Source organism: Rhea americana, unplaced genomic scaffold (genome assembly GCF_003343005.1).
Source record: "Rhea americana isolate MKP2758 unplaced genomic scaffold, rheAme1 scaffold_481, whole genome shotgun sequence".
NCBI lineage: Eukaryota > Metazoa > Chordata > Aves > Rheiformes > Rheidae > Rhea > Rhea americana.
This window is the reverse complement of record NW_028186625.1, coordinates 72,337-91,836: the sequence shown is the minus strand read 5'-3', so window position 1 is coordinate 91,836 and position 19,500 is coordinate 72,337. Positions and strand designations below refer to the sequence as shown.

General features: G+C 52.1%; 1 protein-coding gene, 1 long non-coding RNA gene and 3 other non-coding genes across 8 annotated transcripts; 4 read left to right on the top strand and 1 right to left on the bottom strand.

Annotated features, from left to right (window-relative positions):
- The first annotated feature begins 2,418 nt into the window (after positions 1 to 2,418).
- TRIM7 (tripartite motif containing 7) lies at positions 2,419 to 16,837 on the top strand. 4 transcript variants are annotated; one of them, XM_085316940.1, is made up of 9 exons: positions 2,419 to 2,499; positions 2,707 to 2,762; positions 4,738 to 5,164; positions 6,032 to 6,127; positions 7,908 to 8,138; positions 10,590 to 10,612; positions 11,313 to 11,428; positions 12,029 to 12,064; positions 15,776 to 16,837. In XM_085316940.1, exons 1-9 carry the CDS (start codon positions 2,497 to 2,499, stop codon positions 16,288 to 16,290), a joined length of 1,503 nt encoding a protein of 500 aa, XP_085173066.1. In that variant the 5' UTR covers positions 2,419 to 2,496; the 3' UTR covers positions 16,291 to 16,837. The 4 variants fall into 4 exon arrangements, with proteins under 4 accessions (XP_085173066.1, XP_085173065.1, XP_085173068.1 ...); XM_085316939.1 differs by having other exon boundaries at positions 6,032 to 6,166; XM_085316942.1 differs by lacking the exon at positions 2,707 to 2,762 and having other exon boundaries at positions 2,480 to 2,499.
- Positions 3,130 to 4,438, bottom strand: LOC146589028 (uncharacterized). The gene is made up of 2 exons (XR_014897303.1): positions 4,309 to 4,438; positions 3,130 to 3,711 (listed from the first exon to the last, which is right to left on the bottom strand). It is a non-coding gene; the product is annotated as an uncharacterized LOC146589028 (long non-coding RNA).
- An 899-nt stretch (positions 16,838 to 17,736) lies between the features above and the next one.
- Positions 17,737 to 17,809, top strand: TRNAT-UGU (transfer RNA threonine (anticodon UGU)). Its single transcript has one exon. It is a non-coding gene; the product is annotated as a tRNA-Thr (tRNA).
- Positions 17,810 to 17,958: 149 nt separating this feature from the next.
- Positions 17,959 to 18,030, top strand: TRNAP-UGG (transfer RNA proline (anticodon UGG)). Its single transcript has one exon. It is a non-coding gene; the product is annotated as a tRNA-Pro (tRNA).
- Positions 18,031 to 19,196: 1,166 nt separating this feature from the next.
- On the top strand, positions 19,197 to 19,269 carry TRNAV-AAC (transfer RNA valine (anticodon AAC)). Its single transcript has one exon. It is a non-coding gene; the product is annotated as a tRNA-Val (tRNA).
- Positions 19,270 to 19,500: the final 231 nt, after the last annotated feature.

The following is a 19,500-nucleotide window of genomic DNA, read 5'->3' as shown; positions in this document are numbered from 1 at the left end:
ATCAGCTCTCCCCCTGCTAGAGAGCTGGACACCAACAAAATTCACTGCAAGGGTTAACAAACTGCCCGAGCCATTTCCATTTGCAGGTTAGTCCACGCTGGGCTGCGACGTGGAGCTGGGAGGTCAGACCGTGTCCCCCTTTCCCACCATGAAGGTGCTCTTCGTGGGGCTGGCTGTGGCCCTGTGCATTGGGGTTGGTAAGTGGAGGGTCACAGMTCAAGGGGCTGTGATAAAGTGCAGAAACCCCTAGAAAGGGCTGGAAGTTACACGTGATGGTATCACCTGTGGGTCAGGCATCCCTTGAACTGTAGGTCACTGGATCCTGGGGGAGATGCGYATGGTCTTGCATAGAGAGCTGCTCCGATGGTCTTGCTGTGGGTAGCTCTCTTTCAGCTGGATGAACCCCACCGCAGAGCCCATTTCCAAATTTATTCTCCATACGTTGGTGGTTTGGTTGCAGGTCTGTTTACCTGTGGCCACAGCTACATTTGAGAAGYTCTGGCAAGGTAGGTTACGTGTCAGTAGGCATCATCTGCCTCTATCCTATGGACTGGTGTCCGTAAAAGTGAAGATGCCGCCCACTCCTTTCCCTGGAGGGCTCTAAATCTTCTCTGGATTTGCCCCAATCTTATCATAGGGCTTTCAAAGCAATTGCAACACCCTCCTCCCCCCGTGGCTCTGCCATTGTAGCACAGAGCATGGACCTCATTGCATCTTCTCTGTCTGCTGCAGTCGAGGCTCTCCAGTGCAAGGTCTGCAAGTACAAACTCCCCTTAATTGGATGCTTCCAGGGAGCGAACGAAACGACCTGCGAGCGGAGAGAGAAATGTGCCATCATTAAAACTTCCCTGGGTAAGTATGGGTCAAAATCAGGTGTTTGTTCTGTTTGGGGCTTGTCTTTACGCATCTACTTGTTTTGGAAGGCCAAATTCATCAGCAGGATGAATGAGGGAGCAACCATGAGATGGTGATGCGGGAAAGGGTTAAAGCAAGGGGAAAACTTCCTTTGGGAATGCTTCCCTGCTTCCCTCSGTGGAGGTTGTCCTGTGCATGGTAAACACGTCTTTTTGGCAAAGGAGAGACTTGCTGCCTCTTGAAGAGGCTGCCTGAGTCTCGCTTATCTCCTTACCTAGATCTTGTTCTCCTTCTTCTTAAATTAATTTAAAATAAGGTGTGGTTTCCATTCTGGTGTACTACGTGGTGGAATGATTACTCTCTTGGTAACCTCGAAGTCTACCACAGTTTGATTAGTTCAAAGCCGTTTTTTGCACCAGCTGGTGTGTATGGAGATCCTAACGGACCTGAGCACGCAGAGATGGTGTCTCTGCACACCCAGATGCCAGACAGATCGTTAGTCACCTGGTTTTGCTGCAAAGAGGAGGCCACGGAGCATGGCTGCAGTGCGGCGTCACCATCCGGCCTCTCTTGCTCAAACCCTGAGGATGCTCTACCAGCAGCATCTTCTAACCACGGTCCTTCTCCATCCACCAGGGAAGGTGACACTCTATTACCAGCAAGGCTGCACGTCGGTGATGAACTGTGGCAGAGAGCGGGCGGCGGACACCGAGTCCCGCCTGACGTCCCTCTACGCCTGCTGCGAGACGGACCTCTGCAACGAGGAGTGGGATGAGGCCCTCATGGACTAGCCCACGGCGGCGGGGATGGGATGGTGGCCCACGCGGCCCTTGGCTCTGACGCCGAGAGTTTTAGATCTAGTCCCGAAGGGTATTGTTTTACGGCACTAAATTAGGACGGCTGGATCCGGTCGCTCTCCAGGGCTCCCCCGTGCGTCTGGCCTCGTCCTGTTGCAGCTCTGTCAATAAACCTGCAGGCCTATAACCGGCGGCAGAATTTGGCTCGTCTGTATGTTTTCCTTCTCCAGACACTTGTATTAATAGCTCTTCACGCGCAGCGTTCCTGATGGTCTGGAGGCAGCCTGTGCTTCTGAACATAATCCTGCTGCTAAACCCCCAAGGGCAGGCCAAGGTGGTTTTTCCCAGGTTGCATCCCGTTTCTCCTATGGTGCAGGGCTAGGAACTTCTCGTAGCGTTATCTACCACCACGAGCTGCAGAGGAGAATGTCTGGGGACCACCAGCTGCTAAGAGAAATAAAGGGCATCTACCACTAGTGGACATGGGTATTTTTTTCACCCAGGTTAACCCAAGGTTGCTTCAGAATTCAACAGAAGTGGGTTCATCCATCAGCAGCCTTGGAGATGGGATGGAAAGCCTAGCTCTCCTGCCCCCGTTCCTTTGGAGGGAGAGATGAGGGCATCAGGGGGGGTTAAATGTCTTGAGAGACCCTCTGAAGAGGTCCTGGGGCTGGGAGACAGGTGGAGGGAGGTGCTGGAAATGTGATCCTGGCTCCAGCAAGGGAAAAGCTCCCTGGCAAGGAGGAGGAGAGCAGAGCCAGAGCAGCTGGGGCAGAGGAGGAGGAGGAGGGACGGAGAGCGGTGGTGGGGTCGAGAGGACAGATGCAATGGGGGAGGGGAAGGAATGGTAAGTGAGAAGGGGGAATGGGGTGCGGTGGGCAATCGAGGACGGGCAACGGGCGAGAGCCGAGCGGCGCTGAAACCTCGGAGGCCTCCAAGGGCTGGTGGGGTGGCTTCCTTCGCCGGCGCAAGGTGAACCTCGGGGGCGAGGACCCCTCCGGCCGTGGGCTCGGAGCTCTCACCCCGCCAACCCCGTAATAACGACGACCTGCAGGCGCAAATGTCCGGGCGATTCGGGAGGACGCCCCTTTCGTACGCCTCTCCTCCGAGGTAGGCTGGGGCTCGTGGGCAGGGATCGGGTCGCCCCGTTGTCCGCCTGGCCGTTGGGCTCACTCGCGCTCCCAGGCACGGGAAGAGCGAGGGGATGGGATTGTCCATCTGTCCTTTTTTCCCCCCACTGTGTGATAGATGAGCACTTAGTTCTCCCTCCCCATGCTTTTCCTCCTCTCCCCCCCCCCCACCGTGGGCTTCCCGCTGCCTCTGTCCAGGTATCTCGTTCTCCTCCTTTGCTATTTTTGCAGCTCCGGAGTGTTTTGCATGGATTTCTGACCATCTCTAGCCACCCCCTAGACCACCCAGATCTTCCTTTCTCTCTGACGTGCATGAGGCATGGGGGAAAAATATATATGACACGGGAAAAAATAATATATATTAGCTTATTTACAGATCAAGAGAAATGGCAGGTGGAAGAGCAAGAAAGACATTTGCATTCCACAGGCGCTGATGTGTGTATGTATGTGTATATATACACATATAGATGAATGAGGAGGGTAAATAAATATACACACATGTGGAAACAGTGTATTTTACAWGTAAAGGGATGTATGTGTGCACATACATGCACCCATACATATGAGCTTGTGTGTGAATGCATACATATAAATATATATAATGTTCTGCAGCTCGGAGTCATTTGTTGCATGTTATTTCTGATCACAAATTGATGATCCTAGCAAGCGCTGCTATACAGATTTTACYGTCCCACGAGCAGACAAGATGATTCCTTATCAAGGTCCCATGGAAGTCCAGGATCATCTCTAAATCCATCGGAAAAAGCTCAGTTCGAATCCTAAGCAARCGAGTCTGTCCCTGCTCAGCTTGCCTCCCTCAGACCAGAGTCCAGTCTGAGCACGGTGAAATACAGACTCCAAATAGCAGCAGTTTTGATAGGGAAAGATGCGTTTTTGATCTCTTGGCTGGACTGGCAATAAATTGATGCCTGAAGTTGAAYGAGAATTTGGAGAAAAGTTAAGTTTTAAGTTATGAATGAGGTCCAAGTGGAGGACAGACATGTCCTTAGTGTTTTCTCCTGGGAAAGCCCCATTGGGACACCGAGATTTGCTTTGCTAATATAGCTATTCCAGCACAAGTTCTGGGGCTGGGACTCATCTCCGCCCAGCTGTCCTTATCCCCAGGGGGAAGATCTCAACTTCAAGGTATCAGATCCCTTGGGCTGTCTTCGGAGACAGCACAGGGAAATGCGTGCTTCTATGGATTGGATCACTTGACCTATTTTTCATGTCCTCGTTAGGAAAAAGATCCAGATCTTGGATTCAGGCTGTTTTTCTCCAGTATGGACTTAGGCAGCTGCACAGCCGCTTGCTCCTAGATGCAGGACTTTGGTCCAGGATTAGATCATTATGGATTAAGGAAACTCACCCCTAAATCCTGAAGTAGATCTTGCAACTGCGTGTACTGCCTTTCCCCTGTTGCTTTTTATGGCCCCTGTTCAGCCCTGGCGTTCAACAAGTCATYTGAGCGCCCAGCTGAAGCGCGGAGGCTGAACCGGGTCCTTAACGAGAGCTCAGATGCTTACCTGGACCAGGGCCTAGAGCAGCTGTTAAACACAAGCCTCGGGACTCAGATCTTGCATTTAGCACTAGATCAGCCAAAAAGCAATGAGACTTGGCTCTGGCATCGGCGCTTGTATCCCAAGTGGTTCCCCTTTTCCCCAGCTCCCTCCTGCAAAAAAAAAAAAAAAAGGAGATATTAGGAGCTCCAGGTGCCAGGTTTATGGGAGAGGGTGAGGGCTGGGATTTGTTCCTGCCCTCTTCCTCCTCCACCTAAGTGTCCTCACTTTGCTGGAGCCAAGTCAAGGTCTTTATCACCAGTTTAAAGAAATCAGACACTGCAGGAGTGACCTCGGGCACCAGCTCGTTCCTGGAATGGGAACGCCTACTCAGGGCTGCGTGCCAAGCATTCATGCTCCGTGTACAGTGTGAGTGAAACCAGTCCTTGCCCACAGGAGAGAAGCCATGGCGGCGGTGTTTCTGCCCGGGAATCTCCAAGACGAAGCCACTTGCTCCGTCTGCCTGGAGTTTTTCAAGGACCCGGTGTCCATCGAGTGTGGGCACAACTTCTGCCGGGCTTGCATCATCAAGAGCTGGAAGGACCTCGAGATGGACTTCCCCTGCCCGCAGTGCAGGGAGGTCTTCCAGCAGAAGAGCCTCAGGCCCAACCGGCAGCTGGCAAACATGTCCGAGATCATCAGCCAGTTCACGCTGCGAGGGGCGAAGGGAGCCGAGGAGGACGGGCTCTGCGCAAAGCACAGGGAAGCCCTGAAACTCTACTGCAAGGACGACCGGAGGACCATCTGCGTCGTGTGCGACAGGTCCCGGGAGCACCGGCCTCACGCTGTGGTACCCGTCGATGAGGCGTCCGAGGAGTACAAGGTATCTGGCTGTCCGTCTGTGCTGGGAAGCTGCAGGATGGAGCTGCCTGTCGCTTTGGGTGGCTTTCYGTCTCCTGGCGGTACCTGCCTCGCTGCCAGTTTGTTCTCCCAGAAAGTTCACAGGCAGCTGCCCAGCTCGGAGGTTTTTTTCCAAGCTTCACGTTCCCTCCAAGAGCCGATTGCTGCTTTCTCTATAGCTCTTAAACGGCTTTGGCAAGCTCCCCTCCCCTCCAGATATGCAAAGCCTCCTCCTGCATTAACATCGGCTCGCTAGAGACGGCGTGGGATTGAAAACAGGGCTGGCAGGCGGTAGCGCTTCTACGCAAGCTCCCGCGAAAGCCTGGAGCTCGGGACACGTGAGTCTCACGCCGCAAACATCTCCTGCAGGCGCTCGTCTTTTCGGTGGGGTAACTGCTGCAGGAGCGAACACCCGGATCTATTTTGGGTCTGGGCAAGTTTCCCGAGGTGGATRTGAGTTGCCTAAAGCCAGACCGAGTTTTCCTGTTTGCGTCGCGAGCGGCAAAGTGGGAAACGGCAGCAGGCGGATCCAGCTGGCGTGGCCTCGCTCGGCAGCCGCAGGCTCGCGGCGCCCTCGTCTTCTCTCGGATGGTTCTTTGCACTCGGGTGCACGCGAGCGTGGTTGCGGGGGTCCTCGGGGTGGGGGGGCAGGCGTGCGCGCTCGCACGAGCGTGGCCGGAGCTGAGCTGGCAGGTCCATCCAGCTGCGCGGTTGTGAGAGCGCCCTTGATTTTTCCTCGCTTTGTCTTTGCACGGCTGGAAAAACAAACCATGCACAGGCAGAATAATGCAACAAAAGAAAAGAAAAWAATTGTAAAAAATACAGTAATATTCTCCCTCTTTGTTCCCAGGAGAAAATCCAGGGCCGCCTGGATTTCCTGAAAAGAGAGAGACAAGAGTTGCTGGAGTTCAAAGTGAACGATGACAAGAAAACSCAGGAGCTGCTGGTGCGTGGCCGCGATTCAGCGTCGCAGGGCGGCGGGCAGGTGGGGTCCCGGGTGGGACGCGGGGACGCGGTTAGGGCCTGCCGGTCTGGCCCCGTCTCTTCCTTAGCACCGCTCTGTCCTGGTGCGTAATAGGGCAACAGCTGTTTTTCTCCTTCTTCCTTCACCGTCGGGGTTGGGGACACGTCGGCCAACGTCTCGGCAGACCGCAGGGACTGATGCCTGGCTCCTGCGCCAGAGCACCCCTGGGAGCCAGGCTGGCTGTGAGGCTCTCCTCTACCCGAGCCCCCTCCCTCCCTCTTCCTCCTCTTCCTCCTCTTCCTCCACCCTTTGTCCTCACAGTGGCTGAAAGCAGCAGGTTCTTGCACCTAGGGAAGCACCTGTCCCTTGGGGCAGGAAAGCCTCCATCTCCCTGCTAATGACATCCTTTGCGTGGCTCACGTCCCAAACACTTGGGACCATCTCCAACAACCTGGGGCAACCCTTGGCCCACCCATATTATTGCCACTATTTGCWGTTTTTCCAGCTCGTGGTGCCTACAAGAGCACCGGCCTGCCAAGAGCYGTGGTTTCACGCCATGGCACTAAAGACAGGCCATGAAGGTGCGTTGCACATCTGAGGGCCTGTTGGACTTGTCAGACCTGTGCTGAGGGATGGTGCAGCACGAAAGCACCCAAAACACATACAGACTTGTCCATGCTGCCAAAGAGTGCGTTCCTGGGAGCACCGTGTTCCCAGAACGACCCCAGGCTTTTGTCTCAAAGGAGGTTTGTGGTCTGCTCACAATGACAACCCAAGAGGGTATCAGCAGAGCAGGCAAAGAGGAAATCACGGGAAAGCGGGGGTCGGTGGTCATCTGACAATGCAGATGTAGGGCTGAAACGCTGCTCTGAGTATGCACCCTCCACRGGCCTTTCTCCCAGTTTGGGGGCTGGGAGCAGGAGATGATGACAAGGAGCAGGGAAACTGTTGGCCATCGGTCCCCAATTCCGCTTCACTGAGAACTCGTGTCTTACTACATCCCTGCTGGCCCAGGGGAAGAAAGAGGGGAGGGAGAAACAAATGTGTCCTGTATAGAAGACAGAAAGTATCTGAGAACTGCTGTGGAGGCAAGGTACCTGTCCCAGAAGCAGTTTGGCATGTCTTCTCCTCTCCTTCTGGGAAAGCATTGCATCATTGACTTCCCTGGGTGCAAGAACCTTGTACCTATGTCTTCTGCACTCACTCTGTACTCACATTTCTTTTTCCTACAATCATCAGTTCATTAAAACCCTTCCTTGCCCATTAAGATTCCCAAGTAGCCTGAAGTTTCTAGCAGCGGAGGAGCTTGGAAGCCCTGCAGGACAGGGTGGGAAGGCCAGCCAGGTACAGAGCGGTACAGCTGAAACGCAGGCTGGCCTCCAGCGAGGTCAGGAGATCGATCAGTGCTGTGCACAGGGCCGTGCAGCAGCTGCATTTCTCCTGTCCTAGACCTTCTCGTCCCAGTTTGCCCCACTCCCCAKGGCACCCTGTTCTCTCCTGATGCACGTAAGAATCCACCCAAGGATTTAGCTTCTTCTCCATGTAGMTGACTCTTTTCCTAAAAAGCCCACATCTCTTTCCCCACTAGCTACAGAGGAAAAGCATTTCAGACAGAGGTGCCCAAGTGCAGAGACGAGGAGATGGACGTGAGGTCCCGCAGCAGGAGAACCACGTTGCTGYCTTGCCCTCAAGCCTACAACTTCTGGTGTTGTGGCGCATCATGTATTAACCACCCTGCCTTCTTGTTCTGTTTCATTCCCAGAAAACCATTGAGAACGAGCGGCAGAAGCTGCTCTCTGAGTTTGAGGGGCTGCGACAGTTTCTACACGACCAGGAGCACATCCTCCTGGGCCAGCTGGAGAAGATGGAGAAGAGCATCGCCAAGAGGCAGAACGAGAACATCACCGACCTCTCCAAGGAGATTACACTCCTCAATAAACTGATCACGGAGCTAGAGGAGAAAATCCAGCAGCCCATGCTAGAGTTCCTCAAGGTGAGATCTTTGTCAATCGAATGAGCCTTCAAGTCTGAGTTCTGAAGAAGGTCTTCAGGACCTATCTTTGTCCTTTTTCAGTGTGTTTTCAGCTCTCTGGATGCAGTAGAGGTGGTTTGAGAATAACTATCCCTTTTATTTTACTTCTTTTACTATTTTTTTGTACATTTAACACACAAATGCTGCATGGCAGTGCCTGAGTGCCCYGGGCTCTGCTTTGCCAGCAATAAAACACAGCAACTATCTGGGGCTCAGGAGCATYCTGAAACAGAGGTGGGTTTTTTGTGTTTAATAGCCTGTGACAGATTTTTATTCCATTAATTTGCCTGGACCTTTCCAGCACCTAGATTCCCGCATCGAGGAGTTCCACAGCTTAATTAGACRTTGCATGAAGCACCACCACAGTGAGGTTGGCTCAATCCTTAAACCAAGCAACTCCTTTTGCAAATAAGGGCCTTGGTGGTGGGTTTGCAATATTAGAAATYCGTTGCGTGCCGAGTCACAGGCGTCCCCTCCTACAGCTTGAAGGAGGAGAGTTTCAGCTAGGAATAGGGCTGGGGAGGAGCTGCCGAGGGCTGGGGATGAAGCCGAGCGTAGAGGCACGTGGAGCTGGGCCCAGCAGCACRTAGATCATTGCCAATTTTCTCATGGAGTCTTGGCTATGAAAGCTTGGCTGGGACCCGGTTTTCAAGTCAAAGTGAACTATTACCAAGCTGGAAAGTATGAGGGAGAGAGCAGATAGAGTTCAGGTATTGATTGCGTCARAAAGAAAGAAGCTGGAGAGAATCCAGCCCTCGTCACCCCAACTCTCCTTTGCAGACTCCGTGGGACTTGAAAAACCAAACCCAGACCGGCCACCCCAAAACCGAGCAGTTCTGTCCCCTGCTCAGGGGTAAAAATGAACCCTCAGAGTTAATGGGTGGTTCACTTTGATCTTCTGAGCAAAGGAAGTGGATCTTGGTTACCGTACGCWCAGACCCGCTTGCTATGGAAAAGGTGGCCCTTGCTGGGCTGTTGTCTTTTTGAATCAAATATAGGTTTTAAAGTCTGCTGCATTGCACTCCAGGGGTAGTTTCAGACCCAGCTCAAGTAGAACTTAACCAACGTGGTTGCTATAAGGTGCTTTTCTGAAGCAGGCTGTATGAAAYGGCCTTTTCCAGAGCAGGGCAGGCYACGACCCATCTGACCGACAAATATTTTGGGATGAAATTCCCCCGGTGAGATTCAATTCCCTCCCGGGCACACGGCGTTAAAAGGCTAAAGGCAGCCCTGAAACCACTGTAAATATTTGCAGAGCTTAAGCAAGCGGCGCGACGGTTTTAGTACTTGGCTACAAGGGAAAATCATGTCACGTGGTCTTTGCTCAGCCCCCACCACCAATGCACGTGAAAACCATCGCCTAACAACAGTCGATATTCTTTTAATATCGACTGGATCATGCTGGAAACCCACAGCCAGACCCAGAGCCTTTCCTGCTCCCTAGGAGATGGTCGTGGGCTTCTGTTGCCTTTGAATCGGATCTGATGCCGCTCGCTGTGGGTTGTGCCCTTCTTCGAATTATTTCGAAGCAATCAGAAAGGGTAAATAGTGGCCCAGACTGGACTCATCTCACTGCCCTTTCACCACGTAGCTGGTTGTGGAAGGTGTTTTAACCTGTAATATKCCTCTGGGAATCGTTTCCATTGTCTGGATACCTGGATGGGATCTATCACCCCTTGAGGTGCCCCGAGCTGTATTTGCTGGGAGTCCAGACACTGTGGAGATACAGACGTGTAACTCTAAGACCATCTTCCCAGAGAGCTAAGTTAAGGCAGGGATCTTCCTTGGGCTCTTAGACAGCTGAATACTGCAGGCATCCTTCTGCGTCTCAGACCTTCACGTGAGGTGGGCTGGACAGCATCTCAAAGGGTATCAGCTGCCTCCATCTGGGCTTGAAACAACAGTGGTCAAACGCTGCAAGAGGAACCAGAGAGGTTTTTGCAGTCCCCATCCTTCAGGAGACTCCCAGCTCATCTGAGCAAGGCCCTGGGCAACCCAGCAGGCTGTAAGCAGTGGATTAGACTAAAGACCTCCAAAGGTTCCTTCTGACGTAAACCATGCTATGACTTTATGGGAACAAAGCTGAAAGCGAGCTGAGATGTTTCTCTGTGAAGTGGCATTGCTGGATATTTTTCGGACTAACTGGAGTATTTTACGTAGGAACATTCGCGAGGCTGCTTGGCCCATGCAGCAGGGTCTTCAGCAGCTGCAGATGCTTGTGAACAATTTGGTGGAACTGCAACCACCCAGAGCTGAAAGAYTGAATCCATCCGTGCACGTAGCTGTCGTCACGGATGGATGTCCCGGATGGGTTAGGCGAAGGGGGAATTGCTCACGTGCTGTCTGAGCCAGGGGAGACTTTTAGCGTGTGCTGCGCAGGCATTTCACTCATTCTCTCTTTTTCCTTTCCAGGATGTAATGGCCATCTTAAGCAGGTATGGAGCAGTGCTTCTCCCMTTCTCTCATGCTTTTTTTCCCCACCAGCACTGTTTAAAGGTCAGTGCTTGCAGTTCAGATACCTGCAAACCCTGGGTCTCTTCCAGCTTCTTGGAAAACTTAGCGTTAGCGCAAAGTCTCGGATTCCCTCTTCCTACCAGCCAGTTTCTTCGAATGTCAAGTGAGACCAGAACCCTTGAGTTTCTGTTTGCGTAACGTGAAATTTACCCCAGGACAATGTTTTGAGGCACCACTTAAGCCCCAAAAATGAAATTCGAGCTGGATCAGGAGCTCCAGACACTGCACCGGGCTCTGCCCAAGGTGTAAGAGCTGATCCAGCTGGGCACTGGGAACTGCTCCAGTGGCTTCAGGGGGACCTTGAGACCTTTGACACGTGGTGGCTGCAGCTGAGGGACATCAGCCAAGAGGTTTCAACAGGTAGACATGCACAAACTCTGGTGTCCTCAGCCCAGGCAGGTTGAAATCCTAGTAGGATCCTAGCAGCACTCCGGCCATGAGGTTAAGAGCAGCTCGACGGGCTCCCAGTGGGCTGGGGACTAAGACACTGGGGCCTGTTGAAGAAGGTTCTCCTTAAGGCGCGTTGGGGATCTTCTCCCTTCTGTCACYGCTTGAACTACAAAATAGAAGGAAAGAGAGGGAATAACGACAATTTCCTTATCATTTTTTTTCCCTTTGTAGAAGCGACCAGGTGAAGTGTCAGAAGCCCGTACCGGTCTTCTCGGACATGAAAACGCACGTCTGCAATTTCTCTCTCAAGACCGTCGTCCTCGAGAAAGTCTTAAAGAAATTCAGAGGTAGGTGGAAGCGAAACCACGAGTTTAAAATAGGCATTGGCCTTTAGCGAGCGTCGGGAGAAGGGGAGAGGATTGCTGGGGGCGTCCCGAGGCCCCTTAGCACCTGCCTGGCCAGCAGTACCGAAATAGTAGAATAAATCACGTTGGAAGGGACTTCKGGGGGTGTGAAATAACAGAGGAGGAGAGACGTCGTGCCAGGCTGCGGACAAACGCGATACAGGCCTTTTTTTTTTTTTGATGGGAGAAAAACTGGGGCAAGTCTGATTTTAATGCAGTAAAACCTTGCAGTTTTCGGCTCGTCGGTTGTCGGAAGGCCTAAACTGTGCCGCTTTGCACTTAAAACGTTGCATTTAAAGACCAACCCCTCTGTAGCAGTGCAGAAAAGCCACGAGATGGTGCTAAGAGTTTGGGCGACCCGGCTTGGCACATCAGCCAAAGCAGCAATTTGGAAACCCGCTGTGGGCACCGTCTCGGGCAGTAGGAGTGAAGCTCCCCGGAAAGGAGCTTTTTTTTGTCATTATTATCATTATTATTTTTGGATTCTCCCGGTGCTCTCAGGATCGCAGCTTTGCCACTTACTTGCCTGTCTCCTCCTTTCAGAAAACCTGCGAGACGAACTGGGAAAAGGTGAAAAAGGTAAAAGAAAAATGTTTAAGATACAGCGCCCTGCAGCAAAGACTTTAAATTGTGGTTGTAATTTGCAAAGCCAAAGAGAGGGGGGAAAAGGGAAAAAAAAGGAGAGAGAGAAAAGCCTTCTGGAGATACATATACGTGTATATATATATATATTTAATCTCTTCTCTCTCGATGATTTCCAGATCCAGCCTGCTCAGTTCGAGAGTCAAAAGATGCTTTTTCTAGCTGACGCCGGGGATCTGACAGTTAAGCTAGGTCCTTTCTGCCCGTTTACACTWAACAGACCTGCAGCGAGGAACAGAAAGAACAGATACTCGAACCTAAGACGGATTCGTGGCCTCCTGGTCCCTCCGCCTCGATTCCCTCTGCCCTTTCAAGCCACAAGCAAATGCTTTAATTCTGCCAGCTTTGCTCTTGGCTGGGTTGTAGAGCAGAGCCCGTGACCGGCGCCGCTGTGCAAGCCCATGCTCAGGCTCCTGTTTTGCGCCAGGGGTTAGGGATGGATGGCATGAAGCCTCCAAAATCTGCTTCAGTGCAAAGTCAAGCAACCTGAAGTCTYTGGGGCTGGCAAGAGGAGCAAGTTTGCATGAGAGTCTGGGAATTCGTGCCTAGAAGGGGGGGAAAAAACAGCTGGGTTGGCCCAGATCACCTATTCTGGTGTGCTGAATCCGGTTGGTTTTCCATCAGATGGAATAAGAAGCCTCCACCCAGCTTCTCTGGCAGCGTTGAGCCTGGGGGTTGCGGTGGTGCACGTCATGGAGGCAAGACGGACACCAGTGAGCCGGAGCATCTGCAGCCTTCATAGCAAGGGGCTTTGCGGCGTTTCCCCATCGCAAGCCCCATCCCTCGGACTTTGCACTGTGGTAGATGTGGGTGGTGGGCGGATGCCACCAAAATCTGCCCCGATCCTCCAGCTCCCTTGGCTGATAGCGTAAAGATGACRTAGCTGGGCCTGGAGGAGCCTTTGCACGGCCAGAGTCACACCAGTAAAGCAAAGCCTCCTTTGCAAAGAAGGCTTTTTCTTGCTTTTAAGGCAGTGGYTTTCAGCGTGAGGCCTGCAGACCCTTTAGGGAAGGCTGAGGAGGATGGGACATGGGCTGGATCCTTTCTAAGAAGAGCCTAGCTAAGATGGGCAAGACTGTGCTCACCTACTCCGTAGAGGAGATGGCACCTGCAGACACCTCTGGGAGATGTTGGGTGGGTCTGCAAAGCAGGAAAAAAAAAAGAGTGGGGGGAGCTGACAACCACCGTTGAAAGCAACACTAGAGGAGAACCCTCACTGCATGTCCGTGGTGGTGTGTGTGCACGTGTAGAGGTGTAACTCCTCTGGTGTAGTCGTACCAGCAAACTCTCTGAATGCAGATCAGGTCGCATTTATGCTGCAGAGAGTCAGGGGGAGCAAGGTGTGAAGAAGAGACCGGCCAAAACCTCGTAGCAGTCATTGAATCCGGCTCCTCTGACTCCTTTAATTCATCTTCTCTGAGCGCTTCGAGTACTCCAATATTTCTGCGTGAAGCCTCCGTTCCTCAAGCTGTTTTAAACAAAATCATCATTCACGGTTGCTGCAGCCGAGCCCAAACTTGAAAACAAATCCTAATGACTGTGATGTCAGGAGATCCAAGAAGAAGRGACAAAAACACCTTTAAAAAAGTCTGGGATCCAGGAAATCTCTTGGCCATCCAACCCATTCCCTCTAATGGACACACAGGCTTTGAACACACCTATCTCCTGCTCTGATATAATATTGCAAAAGGCAGGAGACCTTATTTTAAAGCCAATCTTCCAGCTCTGGGGAAGAACCTAACAGTTGGTGCATGATTGGAGAAGAAATACGGGGTGGGGGGGGAAAGGTCATCTGCTTCTGCCCTCTCCAAGCCTTTTTCTGCTTGACATAGGTAGGAGGTACAAGGACTGGGTCTTCTCCTGAGCCTTAGTCCACATACAAATGTCATTTACCGAAAAACAAGACTGCAATTTTTAAAACTTTGTAAAAAATCATGTTTCCTTGTTAATACRCAAGGTGATTTTTAGGTCTCCGATGCTCTGAAGGAGAAAAGGTCCTTTCTTTTTCCTAGCGGGAGTGACAATATCCCTCACCCTCCCTGTGGTTACTGTTGGCTTTCCAGCCCCAGAAAATGCCACCAAGACTCAACATTTTCCAGCCCCAAGGTGGGAGTGATCTTCAACTCTGTATCTGGGCTGCTCTTATGAGTTGTTTGACCAAAGCATCAGTTCCCTCGACCATGCTAGAGTGAGAACAGGAGGACGAGTAAGCTGAAGCCTCAGCCCTATGCGAGTCCCTGCTCTTCACAAGACCAAGCTCTCAATCACATCATGGACCTTTTTGTCCTTCACATCCAATTTTCAGGCCCAGGTCTGTGGATTTCAGAAGAGCACAAGACATCCTAGTTCACCATCCAACCCATTTCCACTCCTAAGGTCCCACGTGATGCAATCTTAGAGTCCCCGAGAGCCGCAGAAAGTCTGGTTCATATATGGCAACTTTGCTAACTACAACCACAATTTGAGGTCACTAACGTGCTAGCGGTTTCCTTTGAGCCTGGTTTGGGAAGGGGAAAGAAAAGTTAGAAKCAGACTTCGCCTATGTGCATGCTCCTTTTGGGCTGTGTGAATGTGAGCTGGTGTGTAAAGGTGCCCTTAGGTCGTGACTTTCCATGAGGACTTGTTGTGGTGGGGCAGTCTGGGAAAAAATATTCATATTTATGATTGGGGGGTGGGCATATCCCATCCTGTATGTCATATATTAGATGAATCAGAAACAAAAAAAATAGGAAAAAAATCCATTTCCTTGGAAATAGTCTCAATCTAAGGTCCATTTTTACTGTATGTACTTGCTAACCATCCGCAAGTGGTTTTATCTTGTTCGTTGCTACTAATAACCCTATGTTGTCCTCACTCTGGTTTTTAGCAGCAATTTTGCCCTTCCTCTTTTCCCCACGAAGGAAATACAGCTGTTAGCATGGGCATCTGGGACTGTTACGGCCTGCTCTGCATCTAAATGGTGCTGGCCAGTGCAGTGGCTGAAGGACCTAGTTCTCCTGCTAGGAGATCCTGAACCAAATGGGTGCTATAATGCATTTATTCCTTTTGTCCCAGATTATTTCCAGGGCCTCGTGCCTGATCATGATCATGATCATCCTCACGCCTCCGACAGAGCATATTCCTCCCAGAGGAAAAAGGCACAGTGAAGTGATCTGTCTCCCACCGTTTTTCCTCCTAAGCACAAGCTCTTGGTCACAACGCACCAAGATGTGCTTCACCACATTGATCTTTACCCTCACATCCAGCAGATGGGTCTTACCCACCAAAGAGGATGTGAAAAGGTGAGGTAGATGCCCATCCCACATCCTTAGCTGAGACTTCCCTCACCCACCTCTGAGGTTCTCACTCATGAAGCTTGTCCCTGCGTGGGAATAGCGAGGAGGAGCATATTTGTACCATCTAAACACAGAGCTCTTAAAATTAGCCCCAAGACACAGGGTTCCTGCAGAGTCAGTGATGAGAGGAGGCATCTCAGAGCCAAGCCAGTGTCTGAACTTGGCTTCCGCTCACGGCAGACTATCCGGGAAGAGCAGGATGCGGTCAGGTTGGGATGCGATTGGGCAACAGATTAAAAAAAAAATCCCTTGCTCAGGCTTTGAATTGTTTTCACTGATATTTAGTTACTATTATTATTACTGTCGTCAACAGAGGACCTGACCCTGGATCCCGACTCGGCCAACCACCTCCTCATCCTTTCTGCCGACCTCAAGAGCGTGAGGATGGGCTGCAGGAAGCAAGAGCTGCCCGACAACCCCAAGCGATTTGACACGAATTCGCGGGTACTGGCTACCACGGGATTCAACTCGGGAAGGCACTACTGGGAAGTTGAGGTGGGGGCCTCGGACGGCTGGGCCTTCGGGGTGGCCCGGGAGTCCGTGAGGAGGAAAGGCCTGACGCAGTTCTCCCCCGAAGAAGGCATCTGGGCGGTGCAGCARAACGGAGGTCGCTACTGGGCTGTCACCTCGCCCCAACGCACCCCGCTCTGCCTCAGCCAGAAGCTCAGCAAGGTCAGGGTCTGCCTGGATTACGAAGGGGAAGAAGTGTCCTTCTACAACGCCGACAACATGCAGCACATCTTCACCTTCAACGTCCACTTCCAGGAGAAGGTGTTCCCCCTCTTTTCGGTCTGTTCCACCGTCACGTACATCAAACTGTGCCCCTGAGATTTACCGTGAGCTTCTCGGAGGGCCTGTTTCCACGGTCTTCACGGGACAGTGCCTGCACGGCAGAGAGAAGCACAAGGGACTCTTGGTAGACAAGCAGGCACATAGGTAGATGGATAGATAGATACCCAGGAAAAAAAAATCCTTACAGGGTCTTCATATCAGCTTAAAACACGGAGCAGCTGCTGAAGTAATTAGCAGTTCCCAGGGCATTTCAGGCACCACCTTAAACCTGTCTCTGAACCAGCTGAACTCTCCTTCAGTGTGAAGACCACCACTGGCGCTTGGTGTGTGGTTTCAAGTCTGACCACGGGCAGGTATTTCCGTTTTCTGGTGCGGATATAAGGATCGACATCAGAGCTTGAGGGAAGTTTCGGCGTGGATCCCGTCCCCCCTTCGGAAACGGTGATGAACCRAAACTTAACTGTTTAGCGAGTCAGCTCCTGAAGAGAATGGCGCAGAGCAGAACATTTTGAACTTCCATCCAAAGTCAAAATGGGCAAAGCTCCTTTTTGTTTGGCATAAATAAAATGAAATTAGAAAGAAAGCTTTGCTCGTTCTGACATTAATTTCAGCTGGTGGGAATTTTCCTGCAGTTTCTTATCCTATTGCTCCCAACAGGCAGCAGCCACAACCTCTTTGCTGAATTTCCTGCATCTGTAGGACACCAGTAAAGAGGTTAAGTCAAAAATCTTGGCAGCCTTTGCAGAGGAGAGGGCCAGGCATCTCCACCTGGGTTACTCCAGGAGGCAACTCCGGTCTCTTCTCCCTGCTTGTGCCCCAGATAACTCTGGTCCAAAAACTAGCGCTGGGGAACGCCAGCGCCTGCAGGGGCCGAATGCAGGGCTCTGCCGGTGTAGCAGTGCGGGGTATGTGACAGCAGCGGTCTCCTTGCTGTCGCAACGTGCCATGGTCCTCRGCACAGAGTCAGGAGGAGCAGAGTGATGCTGAGGGCAGGTCTGGAGCTCTCATAAACACAGAATATTTATGCTGCGTATTTTGGTGACTTCTCTGCTGAACATCAGGGAGGAGCAAGGGAAACAAGAGGGTCAGAGAAGGGGACAAGGCTCCCGGCTTCCATTTGCCTCTTTCCCAGGCTGTTTCCATCCTTCGCAGCGTGAAGGGCCTCTCCTCTTTAACAAAAGCATCCCTTCGCCTTTGCAAAGGGATAAAAGGAGCAGCGCAAAGCCGCGGCTGCAGCGCTGATTTTCATTGCTCTGCAAAGTGAGCCAGCGTCGCMTTTCCAACAGCCTCCAGCGAGCCCGAGGAGGTTCCTGCTTGGTTCTAGAGGCGGGTGCCGGGGATGGCCGGCTTCCCTGGCCCAAAGTTGGGAAAAAAAACAATAATAATTAAAAAAGAAAAGGCCGGGGGAGGCGGAGCAGAGCCCCGGCGCTCCGGGGCAGCATCCTGGCTGCACGCAGCAGCGGCGCTGCAGCGCCCGGCGCCGGCTCCATAGCTCAGGGGTTAGAGCACTGGTCTTGTAAACCAGGGGTCGCGAGTTCAAATCTCGCTGGGGCCTCGCTCTGTTTTTTTTCTCATATTTTTTTTCTCCCCTCCTTTCTCTCCCCGCTGCTTCCACCCGTTTTATTCCCGGCCGGAGCCGGGAGCGGAGCCGCACGGAGGCAGCGTAGCTCGCAAARCGCCGGCCAGCGACRCTRCATTYACRGCGGCTCGTTGGTCTAGGGGTATGATTCTCGCTTTGGGTGCGAGAGGTCCCGGGTTCAAATCCCGGACGAGCCCGATTTTTTCTTTTTTTCCTTTTTTTCCTTTCCCCCCGCCCCCGATTCCTATGCCTTATTTCCAAGCTCGCTCTCTCGCTCCCTCCTGCACTTTTGCAGGTGAGCCCCGCTCCAAACTTCTTGCTCGCTGCAGCTCTTCCCGCAAAGGGCTGCGCAGATCGCAGCTTGCGAGACTGCAGCTTGCAACGATCACTGGCAAAGCCCCAGTGGAGAAAAAAATAGATGTTTCCTCCCTTTATCCCATCTCCTCTGACTGTGTGTTTTCTCCAGACTGGCTCCGAAAGTAGGATGGATCCTTCCACCGGAGGCTTAAGCAGCAAAAAGTGCAGGCAGTTTCCAAAGGGTTTGGGGGTGAAGGGACCTGGATCTGGTCCTGCAAGCTGGACTTGGGGGCAGCTCTTTCCGCCCCCAAATTGCAAAGACCCCCCGAGAGTGAAATGTGCGTGGAGGAAACAGGGCGAAGAGGAAGTTACTACATATCTGTGCTCTTCCTAGAGGAAAACAAGRTTAAGATGCAGCTCGGAGGAAGGAGAACTGGGGAGAAACGCTGGGAGAAAGAGCCCGAGCCGTGCAGGAGGGCAGAGCAAGAGCTGAGCATCCCCTTCCTTTCGTAGCATACAGAAATGCAGCAGGTCTTCTGCTGTCAGCTCTCCTGAGCTGATCTTGGCTGAGCCCCAGGAGGGGAAAAAATGTTTTTATTAATAGCAATCATGAATAAGCAGCTCCYCGCTGTATGTAACCTGAGAAGCTGAAATAAAAACCATACTCATTCGGGAGCGGGGGGTAAATTAAGGTCAAGACAAGAGACAGGGAAGCAGAATGGGCAGGACAGAAGCAAGAGAGGAACTTCTAAAATCTTCGGGTAGAGGAGGAACGTGCCAAAAGCACTGGCTGACTAACTGCCTTGGCAAAGAAGGATCAGAAGCAGGTCCTGCGGGCTGAATTATAATCTTGCATCATTCCCAGAGGAGAATAATATTACCCAGGCGCAGCAGCCAGAGCATGCGGCAAAGCAAGGTGGATTTCTCCGCACGCAGCCGACCAAAAAGGGGAAACGCTTAGAGACAACAGGTCTAAAACCCCATTAGTTGTGTTGACCATATCATAGTTACGTGGCCAGAATTAGGTTGCGGAGAGCRGTATAGCCGGGAAGGGCTYTGCAGRCSGGTTTCTGTAGTGTAGTGGTTATCACGTTCGCCTAACACGCGAAAGGTCCCCGGTTCGAGACCGGGCAGAAACACGCTGTTTTTTGCAAGTTGCAGAGCGGCTCAAGGATTTGGGGTGAAATTAAGCATTCAGTTGAAGTTTTCCTGCCAGCTGCCCTCGCGGCGAGTCCTGGAAGCGGCATCYGGGATCCGGTGAAGAAGGGAGAGATCTGCCCCTCCCGGGGCTYCCTCTGGGCTTCAATTCCTGTGCTTGCGCTGCACAGGAAAAGGGAATCTGGGGAGATGACCCGCTGCAGAAACGGGGG